This window comes from Haemaphysalis longicornis, unplaced genomic scaffold (genome assembly GCF_048455015.1).
Source record: "Haemaphysalis longicornis isolate Haplotype H1 unplaced genomic scaffold, Haemaphysalis longicornis Haplotype H1 scaffold_4, whole genome shotgun sequence".
NCBI lineage: Eukaryota > Metazoa > Arthropoda > Arachnida > Ixodida > Ixodidae > Haemaphysalis > Haemaphysalis longicornis.
In genome coordinates this window covers 101449519-101461829 of record NW_027526361.1, presented here as the reverse complement: position 1 = coordinate 101461829, position 12311 = coordinate 101449519, and the positions used below count along the sequence as shown (strand labels likewise).

Genomic DNA, 12311 nt, shown 5'->3' with positions numbered 1-12311 from the left:
TGCAAACATTAAATTTCTCAACCACCAAAATGAACCAACTATCAGTGGTGAAGTACACATTGATTCTTTTATTAATCTAGACATGGTTGAGTACTACAGAATAATATAGCTGTCTGTTACTGCTGCTAGTATTATTGCAAAAGAAGTACACGACACAGTCGTTAAAGAGGCCAGGGACACAAGATTGGTTTATATAGCTGGCTTTTGTTCACTCATTCAGTTTGAGTTTGGCCCGAAACGCTATTTGTTGGCCAAAAAAGGCAGGAAGCAGTAACAAACGTTCAAACCTCCAATTGCTAAAATGTCGAAATTGGTGTTTTCCTCGGCAAGAATTCTGCAGCGCTAAAATGGGCGCCCTACTGAAAGGCTGCATATTAATTTTCACCGCCAAGAGATATTTAATAAAGCGCGCCCCAAATCTCATGCACACTGACCTTCTTCTTGTAGCCTTCATAGTAAAAGCATCTGCCGTACCAAAGGAGCGAACCTCCGACATCGTGCGTGTTCAGTAACTGGTTGACTTAGTTACTGGGGCTACATAGCGTCTTGCCACACCCCTCTTTTTACCCAAACACGTGTGCCACGGCTTGTAACCGTCTTCTGATTGGTGCCCTGGATGGTGATTTTGTGGGTTTACTCAGTTTTCAAACACCTTATCAATGGCACATAGCTATTGTAACTGCAATCATCACAAGCTTGTTTCGTTTTCTTTACCCTTGTCAATCAGCTTCGTCGAATCGCAGATCCGACCCTTGACATGATGATGTCTTTCGCGCCGGTGGATCACTGGAAAAGGATCCGTTCTGTCGCGAGTCCAGCATTTTCCACGGGAAAATTGAGAAAGGTGGGTGCATTTGCAAGCCGCAGACCAGTTGTCACTGTTTCAGCGGCGAAAGCCATTCTACGGGGTCCAGACGCAGCTTCTGAAGTCGTTATTCACTGCGTAGCTGTTTTCTGCTGGCCCTGACGACAGCCGGTCATGGTATTGCGTCACGCTCTTTATGGAGCAGGTTTATGCGCCACGCAAGAACCGGTTCCCAGTACAGAAAAAAAATTATAAAAATAAAGAAAAACGTCCTAGTGCCTTACATTTTGATATAAGGAGACCTCAATTGCCCTCGAAAAAAATGTCTTCTCAGTAATGCATTTGTGTGAGGAGGTGAAGCGTACATAGGAGGTCAGTGTAAGCTTGGTTACTGTAAGCTGGCGTTTCCACATTGTGTGTTGCACAGTGAAGCATGGCAATCTACGCAGGCAGTAGGATTACACAAAACGGCTGTAATTCTTGTGTTATCAACAGCACACCGAAAAAATATACGCCAATTATATTGTAACGGTCAACCAATTCTACAACATTGGCTTGGCCAAGTGGATTGGATTAGCTGAAGAGGAGAAAGAGGATGCGGGAGCCGGGCTCTCTGGGCTAGAGGAAGAAGAAGCCGGACCGCTGCTCGCGTCGTGCCCAACGGCGCTCGACTTTTCCCTGCCTTGGAGCCTGCGCTCTTTCCTTAATAAATCCCTCCCGGACGTAACAATATTGTTTAAATGAAGCGCGGAAGACGAACTAAGGAAGGAACAGACGACAAAAAGCGCAATGTCGTCTGTTCGTTCCTTAGTCCCGTCTTCCGCGCTACTTCAAAAACGATATAATGCACCAACAAGCCCTTCAGTACATTATCCGCTAAGAAAAAAACTACCATTACGCCGAGTTTAATTTACTTGCCATAATTAGTTAGTTCACAGTAACGTTGTAAATTTTATGGAATTACTGTGTGCTGTTACAACATGACCATCGACGGAAGGAGTACGGTTACAGAAAATGACTGCAGCTGTTGTTTTACGCGAACTATCAGGAAACAGATTGTAGGGCAATTAGCCGCTAAGACGACTCTAACATACAGCTTCGCTGGTCATCTTTCTTCACAGAGGCGACTGGCACGCAATTTTTCTTCTATTTTTCGTCGCTGAGGAAGTTGGCACGCGCTAACCTCAGTAGAGATGAAGAACGCTCTTATCTTGCTTTTTCCCTGCGCACGCATGCGCTCTTGACGAGTTTACAAGAATCGGGAGCAGCGCAACTGCAAAGGGTGGCATGTGCCACGCGAGCCGCTTGAACCATAGACAACCCAACAGAATGCAGTTCGCCTCACCCTTAAAGCCTGTACCGTGAAGTGACTACCTCGACACCAGCGCACACACCACAACGCTAAGCACACGCTACACGGAGGTTTCGTGCGATTGAAAGAAACACCTGCTAAACCCAGAGCTTAGTTGGAAAATGTGTGTGATGTGTCATCGTTTGGATCTGCGTAGCTCCTAGCGGTTTCTCTAAAAGCATCTTCCTAGCATGCACACGAAACAACCATCTGCCTGTTTATTGATAATTTAATGCGAAAGCATTCATTACCGGGTTTCAACGGCAGGTGTTCCCGCTACAGTCGCCCCTCTCTCCTTGTACTGGCACTCCCGAGAGAAGCGCATGAACACGCAGTGACGAAACATGATTGGAACTTTCCTCCCCTAAGTAGCGTGCAAACCACTCATCGATGACAAATACTAAAATAATGGTCTCCAGAACCACGTTTCCATCCGAAAAAAACCTTGGTTCTCCTTTAAAACAGTGCTGTTCTGTTTTGAATTGTAGTTAGCTGCAGAGCATCCATAACACTTAACGGTTAGGTTCACTACACAAGCCATTCTACAAACGTGGCTAGTAAATATATAAAACACACCGAACGTAAATTTTCCGTGTGGGGGGATCAAAGTTAAAGCAATACCTTTCTCCGAAACGTGTAGATGAACGCGCTGATTCACGACTGCGCGAGGATTACATCCGAGCACCTCACGGCTGCTGCAGAAAAGGAAGATGACGTCGACATCAGACAGTAAGTGCAGCCGCTTGCATGGCAGTTGTGAAAAAGTTTGTTCTTAACCTTTACCCTTAATTGCTCGGCTTCATTTAGAAGAATATATACGTTGACTGTATACGTAACAGTATGTGCGTCGTCCACACGCCGTCAATTTTTGCCCCTCACATGCGTGATTGGTACGAAACTTCTGATGCATAACTGAAGCAGAAATTAGTGGTCTCTCTGGTTTTGTACAGAGGCGTGACCCACAAACATACTGTTAAGCTCGCGTACGCAAACATACAAAATACACACAGGGATGCATTTGAGTAGTCAGTAACCTATTTCAAGAGGGTGAGAGGCAATGTAACAAGCTGTGAAAGTAAGATGAACTCAACGGCTGAACAATCGCGCAAACCGCGTCGACGGTTCCAGCAATGGTGTTATTCTTGCACGGCGAAACAACAAAAAAGAAATAGAACGGCCAGCCGAGCCCGGATCACTGCGTGCAGCGTAAAAAACACTAAGACTAGACCTAAGGTTTTATCGGTTATTTGTACCCCATTGGGTTGCTCTCGATTGGCGGAAGCACAACTGAATGGCGAATGATGTCAGCACTCAATGGAGTAATGCATGTAGTCTCTTCTAGTGCGTGCTTTATTGGCAATTAAGATTAACCGTGCTATGATACTTCCCACAAATTTCTCGGGACACTTCAGCCTCCTTACGCGCTTTTTATGGCGAAAGTCTGGCGTCGCTGGAAAGGTATATGACCTGTACCTTTTATATACGTGCCCACCCGTTGACACAACAGCCACGCAATTCTATCGTCCCTAATCCCTCTTATTCCCTCTATTCTACGGTATTCTCCTTTCACCTTAATCACACCCTAACCTCAACTTGTTCTTCCTTAATTCATCTTAAGCCGTTTTAATCCTTCGTAATATTTTCCTTCATTCACACGTAATCCATCCTAATGCACCTAAATTTGCTGTAATCCCCATACTCCTTAATATCTCTTTACTAATCACTAATTTCCGGAACCCTTGGAACATTGTACACGGCAATGCACTGGATCACCTGGTGTTCAATCCATCGTACACTTCGGAGAGTGTACGATGGATTGGGGGATTGCCATGCATTTCCATGTAAAATATTCCAAGATTTCCGTAACAATATTAATAAGCGATAAATTATTCATCCATGTTAATTTACCTTAATCGCCATAGTCAATGTTAATCCAACCTTATTAATCGCTACTACCGATCGTTATTCATATCAATAATTAACTTCTCAATACTTGTAATTACTTTCCATTAATTTCCATTAATGCGTCCCGACACATATACATCAACTGACTTGCGTCAGGTTAACTCCCATAGTGTAGTAAAACTGCCGACGTATCATCGTATAATGTGCCATAAGGTGCTTTCTCACTATAACTACGGTTCCATAAAGCCTACTCACGTACGGCAAATACCCATGCGCAGCTGTTGCTTAGGGATAAGCGGAGGTCGAAAGGTTGCTAGACAGATTCAGGGTATCTTCTCGTTTCCAGTAAGCATAACTGCTCCCCGTCATCTGGTGTGGGAAACAAACTGCTCTACTCCACCACACAGCACATATCCACACACAATGTTGGGGAAGAACACATAAACGTTCTGAAACCGTGCCAGATTCATTCCCTGCTTGATTAACGGGGAATGCTCGGCCAAACAGTTTAGTTTCGCCTTTTGTGGACTACACGACTCTCTCGGTGAAAAGGTGCCCTACATCTCTGTTTTTCATGTGTCGCTATGGGGCTATCATATTTATCGCTTTTGCCTTCATGCCAGTTCGATACACAACAATCCCTAAGTGCAGTTAGAACTTTTCAGGCCCTTAGAGGTGCACTCAGTAAATTTTGAGCATTTAACACGCAGGTTCTACGGCCATTACACGTTGGACGTGATAGCAAGATGCGCTTTCGGGACGAAGTTTGATTCCCACACCAACGTCGCCAACGAATTTGTGCGCCAGGCCAGAAGTGCATTTTCGGCAAAAATGCCATGGAGACAGCTCGTCGCATGTGAGTTCAAAAAGAAAAAAGGAAACAAAAAATTATGGTTCATTTCTCTCTCATAGGAATCGGTAAAACACGAAAGTGAAATGTGCAGCGAAATCTGGAGCTGAGCACGACTTGTGGGTAGGCGGCTGGCTTGTGGTTGTGCTTGGCGAGCGACGTCCTGCTGGCGGGTCTCTTGGGCAAAGGTGTACTGGCGTCATTTCCGTGACGGATATGACGTCAGTGAAATCTTGGTGTATTCCGGCATAAAACACTGTCGGGTTAAAATATAAAACGCGAAAACGAACAGCCTTAAATATAACGCACTCTTTGGTTCTAAAGGTTGCTTCCCCGCAAGAAGACACTGTGTGCATGGGTGCCCCCTTTATAGGCCGCTTGCTTAGTTGTATTGGCGTCACTTCCGTGACGGATAATGTTTGTGTATCCTGACAGATATTATCCTGACGTATAATATTTGTGTATAAATGCTTGTGTATCCTGGAATAACATACTTTCGTGTTAAGAACGTCTCGCTGATAATAAAGCAACTTTCTGGGTATAAAGCTCGATTATTGTTATTGAATGTTCTCAGCAGCCGTGAAAATTAGCGTACCAAATGTAGCAAAGAAATGCTGTACTTTTGCATAAAATGCGTGCATTTAGTTTTACTGTACACAGCACAATGCTTATAATAGCAAAGTACAGTAAGCCCACGTTATACGCCAACGTTGATTATGAGCAGTACATCCAATATTTCGTTATTGCACTGCCTTCGTGTTCACGTGGCCTAAACCAGCAGATTTCTTTACCCTATTCGATTTGCTGATAACACATGCTGTAAATGTGCACACCAAACTGAAGACGTGCGTCATGCCGTGCTTAAATGCCCTCTATATGCCACGGAGCGGGAAAAATTAGTGACAAGCTTAGTCTGCTATCTCGGACATCCCCTTTATTGCAGAAACTTTTGGGTATGTGGGACAATCTACGTAGCCAAAACAAAGTCTGCATTGCCCTAAGGAATTACAACCGATGAGGAGGTGCGAACATTACTAAATGCGTGCACATTCCTCTGGACGAATGCATAAACACACAGTGGTGTTATGAGTGGTACTGTATATAAATGAAGGTATCTGCGTCGCATCATGGCAATTTTATATTATTTCTACATAGATGTATATAGGTGAATTGTTTGCATTATATTCCGCTGATTTACGGAAATATGTAGACGTATATATGCGCTATATAATTGACATACTACTGCTAAAAAAAACATGTGTACTGTACATAGCAAGCAGTTTACTGGGCGCGCATGTCATCTTCCAGCCGTTGCCCTTTCAATGTACTTATAACTTCGTGATTTATTAAGAAAACCATTGTATTTTGATTGATTGTAGGGTTTAACGCGCCGACGCTTCGCATGCGATGAGGCGCGCCGTAGTGGAGGGCTCCGGATTAATTTTGGCCACTTGGGGATCTTTAACGTGTGCCGAAATCTCGTACACACGGGCGTTTTTGCTTATCGCCTTCATCAGAAAAGCGGCCGCCGTGGCCGAGAATTGAACCCGCGACTTCGTGCTCATCCGCCCAACGACTTAGCCACTGAGCCACCGCGGCGAGTGCAAAAACCATTGTATCTTTTAACTACTGGAGTAGCCAGCTGCTCTTGATGTTGGAGCTAAATTCTCCACTAAATAATTCTCTCTCTCTCTCTCTCTCTCTCCCTCTCTCTCTCTCTCTCTCTCTCTTTAAAAGCCATGAAGGTTCCTCGTCAAACAACCGAGGTGCCTAAAATATACATTTTTAGGAAGCAGGCGTGCTTGAACATAAATGCATCATGGTTTTTCTTCTCTCTTTTTTTTGGTAACCTGTTAACGTTTCTTACAACCGAATAATGCAGGGACTGATAATGTGGTCCCTATTGAAGTGCGACCTGCTTTGCCTTCCTCCCTCCCCCCTGAGCTTGTAACCCTTCAAAAACACCCATGTCCCGTCAGCCTTCAATGAAAATGTACCGCTTACGAAGCCAATGAAGGTGGTCCATGTACGTCTTGATGCGTGTCTTTGTGCACGACAATGTGAAACTCGGTAGCATGAGAGGCTAAGCGAATGGGAAGGCGATGCGAACGGGGCCTGATAACGCTATAGCCTTGCATTCCTAAAGGCGATGCTGAAACGTTTTCAAGTTCCTGAAAATTATCTCCAAGATATGTGTCCAGCGTCGCGCAACTACCTGTTCAGAAAGATATAGTGTCATTTTTTTTTTCACACCAATCCTCAAATTCCGTTTCTTTATTCTTTGTACATTTGCGCTGTAACGTGAAACAGCGAGTATAGTAATTCAAATTCAATAAAGCAGCTTAGTCACCATGGTTCACGCTGACACGTTCTTCAGCACGCACACGTCAGATGTGTTGATATGCTTTTCTATTTTTATCCGCGAACTTCCGTACATCAATGTTTCCCCCAGTACTCTTCCCTGCCCTGCGGAGCCATCTTACCGTTGTGGATTCAGGCGGTCCCTTCGAATACTTCAGGAGCGTTTGCCAGTGCATCATCAGCGACAGACGCAAAAATGTGCAGGTCGGTATAACACCTAAACTGCCTCATTTTCTTCATTACAACGCTTTTTCTTCAGCTGGCCAGTTAGTGGAATGGTTTCTAGCTTCTAGTGCAGGCTAACACGGGGCTAACAAGGTACTACTCCTAATTAGTGGCGTGGTCCGGCAGTAAGCAAAACAACCAAAACGACAGTCTCATGGGTGTTCGCTGCGAAACTTTCTCCCACTCCTAGGCCGAGAGTTTTCGATTGCAGCACCGGAATAGAGTGCGCTGTCGCTAGGGGTAACGCATTGTACCTCGGTGAAACACCAAACCATGTGGCGCGGCTTCAAAGGCCACGCCAACGAGAGCGCCTAAGTAGTCGTTTGGTGGGAGCCAACACCGGGCAGCTCCGGGATCGTACAGTATTTTCGGCGTGATGACAGCCTTTTCCAGCTATCCTGAGCTTGTAGAAGAGACAGAACTTGCGAAAGCGGGCTGCTTGATAGGGACAATCGTGCTTGTGCAGCGCTCACGCACTGTTTCACGTAAGTTTGTTTACGGGTAGTTTAGACAGCCCCCTACCAATAAAAACGGTCTCCAAGGCGCTTCATTGCGGGCAACTGAATGACAACACGGTTAGTGCACGATTTGCATGAAATGAACAGTTTGGGTGGAAGATAGAAAAGAAAGTGGCTAATTTTCTTGCGATGTTCACTCTTTTTGTCTTTTCTTATTTTTCTCTTGATCGAGCTGCCTGCAGGCACAAGTTTAAAGGGACCCGGAAGTGTTTTGTAAAAATTGTGGGATTACTTGCGGAAATTGAAGTCTAGAGTCCCTAGGCCATGTTTCGGTGGCTCTGTGTGCGTTTGCGTTACTTCATTCACTAGAAAAATCAATTAGAAAGTGCTGCCTTTCTCTCTGCATGCATTCTCCTTGCCGATTTCCTTTGGCGCTTACACGAGCAGGCTTGGCTTGACTGCGCGGCTCACGGACCCTCCGCACAGAGTCAGTCGGCCGGCCGCTGGCGGGTCGTCGCTATTAGTGCGTTCAGTTAAAACTAATCTACGCAAAGGTTTGTTCCCGGAAGGATGCGGCATTAGTTGGTTAGTTTCGGAACTGTATCAAGCATCGTAAAATCGGTGAAGTCAAAGTAGCTCCACACAAGCGCACATGCGACGCTGTGGTAACGTTGCTTCCCTGGAGCTACAAGCTGCATATGCCTGTGCGACTGGTACGCTAGCAGAAAATGTGAAGTGATGAGACAGGGGAGATAAAATAGGTAATAAGGAATAAACCGCAGCCAAAACTTTTATTGTGAAGCGTAAAACCAAGATGCGGGGGGAATTTCTTGCGCAGGGTTAACTAGCACAGCGGGCAGCACCACGACCACACATTTGCGATCGCTTCTTTTGCTAAAGGAACGCCGTCGATAGGGAGACGATTATCTTGGGTATTCAGGGGACGCTTATTGCACAACTATTATTCCAGAAATACTCATCTAAAATGCTGCGAATGCTGAAAATAAAAAGAAAACAAAAAGCTTATACGGAATATACGTCATATTTCCTTTCCTGCCCCCGTGAGGGTTAATGGCCGAGCAGTGTAAAGCACTGGATGCAGTATGTCGCAGAGAGCAGGCTTGAATCCCCGATAGCACTTATTTTTTTGTTTATCTGGTTTCTTTTTGTTAGATTATGTTTTCTATACAGCCTTCACCGTTTCGCGCTGCAACCTTCATTGCTCCACAAGCGAGGTCACAGACCTCGTGCAGAGGAACACTGCCGCGCTGGCGTGGTGTTGCCATAAGCACCTTGCTTACAGCGTCGAATCGGCCGACTGTCGGCCTGGAGCGAACACGCCTCTTACGACACAGCGCGAGACAGGCAAGCTCCAAAGACGGGGGAGGAGCGCCTCGCAGTTCAACGCGTCCGAGGGCGTTCAGCAACTGCGTACGACTCGGCTAGTAGGCGTTAAGATTCTAAGCGGTGCTGACAGGCTTATCTGACCCATTCTACAGCGAACAACATGGTAGATTCCTGAGATACCGAGAATGCCCAATCAACGATAACGTAGCATGCCAGCGGCTGTTGCACGGAAACGAAACCGAAGCTGGTTTGAATTCCATTTTTGGACACCGTCTATCACATTGCACCTCGAATACACATCACGGCTCTTAGTTGTTGCGGCCACCGCAGAGTATACGCATGGTATTTTCTCTGCTTTCAGGCTTTATAAATTACGTACCGTTAAACACGGTGCAAAGTGTGCTGATTTCAATGAGTCTAGGCAATGCAAAAAAAAAAAAAAACAGAAGCGTGACAAATTTACTTCAGGTCGTCCCTTTAAATTTCTTCGTAGCGGAACGCCTGCACCGCTTGTGAGCCGGGTACAACTCCGCAGCGAAAGCGTGCCAGGAATGGTCGTTTGGCGATGGAAAAACGCGGCGCCAATGCGTAACATAAGCTGTTTCTGAAGGAACATCATTGAGCTGGCAGAAAACAATAGGCTTAATTTATTAGATGTGTCCACAGCTGTTGCTTCTTGGCGGTGCCACCGACACACCCAGTCTGATTCTCGATGAGCATTTTAAAAGATTAAATTTATAAGTGTTTGTTTAGACTCCAGCGTAGGTTAAAGGGGCCATGAAGACAAAATACAGCCTTGTGTATTTGAAGGAACTCGCCTTTGGTAACTCACTCAGCTCCATTCCATCCACTAAAAACGTTTTTAGCCTAAAGAAACGCAAGAAATATTACAAACCTTCAAATTTCGCTCTAAAGTAAGCTAATTGTGGCAGGAGATACCCACTAGAGTTCAGCACTAAAACAAACCCTGGCTGAATCCCTGCCCCACTCGAGCCTCCAGTTGAGGAGATACTTCAAAACGATTTTCGGATGCAGAAGTATTGCGTAATCTATAGAGTTTCATACTAATATACACTAGAGGGAAACCTGGCGCCACTGTCGGGGGGAGCCGCGCTTCAGCGAGCGTTCCGTCATGTACCGGGCAGGCACGTTCCTTTGGTCTTTGACATGGCTCATTAACAGGCTGAAAAGTTGGCTCTGGCTGCAAAAAAGCAACAATATTACTGCAGAAAGTTCATCAAATTTGTTTTATTATAAAATGAAACCTCAAAAAAAAAAAGAATAATTTGTCAGGGATAATGGAGAAGCTTCATGCACAACGAACAAGAAAAAAATGTTACACCTTTTTATTGACTTTGGCTTCAACCCGAAAAAGAAGCCATGTGGCTAACCAAGCCAAGGAGTCGAGGAACGTCGCTAGCTGCAATGGCGCCGCTCACGGGGGCCGGCGAATGCAGCGCCAGATTTCCCTCTAGTATATATTAGTATGGAACTCTATGGCGTAATCCTCCACTCAGCCGAGTCGATGAAACAGATGGAGTGGAGGACACCCAGAATACGGCCTAAAGTATCAGAGAGTTATTCGCTCGTTAGCATTCAAGTGATACAATAAAACAGGCCTAGGGGCCCCACCACAAGTTCCAAGTCTTGGTGGGGGTTTTGGTTGGAGGCCGAAAACAAACAAGATTCTGTGACGTCATGAGACGTCATCCTGAAGTGGCTGGGGAGTAGCCACCGCTTCACCTGATTTTTTCAGCATCTAGATCATTTGTTTGAAGTTTCCAATAAAAGTGGCATTATTAACTTGTGTTTCGTCGTGATGTCCCTTTCAAACAGCCCGTAGCGATCCACTGTACCACGCGTCCCTTTGCCGGTCGTGCATTCAGGAATAATGGCGTGGTAGCGGCAGCTCAACTTTTTAATATGCATACCTACAAATAAAGTACGCTTGCTGTTTGTCCACAGCGACAAGAAGATTTTCTCCAGCTGATGATGGACGCTCAGGACGGAAGCCTTGCTCCTACTACCGAAAACTTGGCTGGTAAAGAAGGCGAGCTGTTCGGCATCGGCACGGAGGGGGAACCGGTGGAGCCAACGCTACCCCCAAAGCGTACGTTTGGGGAATACTGTGGGCGCTTAGGTTTCACACAAAAAAAAAGCAATAGCGATAGTGTATACTGATTTTTAAAGGAGCCATGAAAACAGAATACAAGTTTGTTTTATTAGAAAGATTTCGCGTTTTATAGTGCCCCCAGCGCTTCTCCGGGAGCAAATGATGCCGTATTCACTGAGAAATTGATCAATTTAGGTTAAACTTTTGATCCTCCCGCCAAATCGTAGGTTTTCATAATGTCAGCAATGACGTCAGAAGCACGTGTATTTAAGCGAAATTCCACTGCGTCATTCGGGTTTCCGGCCTTGCCGTCCGTCAGCCCTCCCAGATGGCGCTGCTATAGTCATCCACGAACCGTTGTCCGCCGTTGCTTTGTTTTCGAGCGTATTTGCACCTGGCTTGTTTTTTTTTTTTTTTTTGTACTGTAAAAAATTTACACCATCTTCCCGCGAGGGGAACCATGGGGTAGATGCGACGCATCGGGGGTTGCCGTTGCGTTATTCAAATCATCGGACGATGTCATCGGAGCGCCGGCGGCGGAACGACTGAGCGGAGCGGCGCACTTACCGCGTTTATATGCAGCGGAATGAGAGACAGCAACGCATAGCAGCGCATAGCAGCGCATGCGCATGTGTTAACCGAGCGCAAGCGCGAGCGCAAGCTGCGCGCTAACCCACAGCTGGCACGGCGACGGGAGCGAGCTGACCGCGCTGTCGCACAGATGGGGCTGCGGTGAGAGCGGCGGAGCGCACAGCTGCCGCGCCGAGGATGCGGACTACGCCGCGACAACGACGCGGGACAAGGCGAGTTAAAGAGATGTGTCGCATCTAAAAAGTGATCGTCTCATGAAACCTGGGGTATCCTCGACAAACAGGGTCACGTAAGACAACGCCGCT

The 12311-nt window shown here is 46.1% G+C and overlaps 1 protein-coding gene across 1 annotated transcript in view; it reads left to right on the top strand.

The window, feature by feature from the left end:
* The first annotated feature begins 732 nt into the window (after positions 1-732).
* The window catches only part of LOC144179178 (cytochrome P450 3A8-like), a 28518-nt gene continuing 16939 nt past the window's right edge, over positions 733-12311 (top strand). The window contains exons 1-5 of the mRNA XM_077707429.1: positions 733-844; positions 2797-2885; positions 4772-4917; positions 7364-7476; positions 11268-11412. Coding sequence (XP_077563555.1) covers positions 758-844; positions 2797-2885; positions 4772-4917; positions 7364-7476; positions 11268-11412 — 580 coding nt within the window. The 5' untranslated portion in view covers positions 733-757. The remainder of the gene's footprint in view (positions 845-2796; positions 2886-4771; positions 4918-7363; positions 7477-11267; positions 11413-12311) is intronic.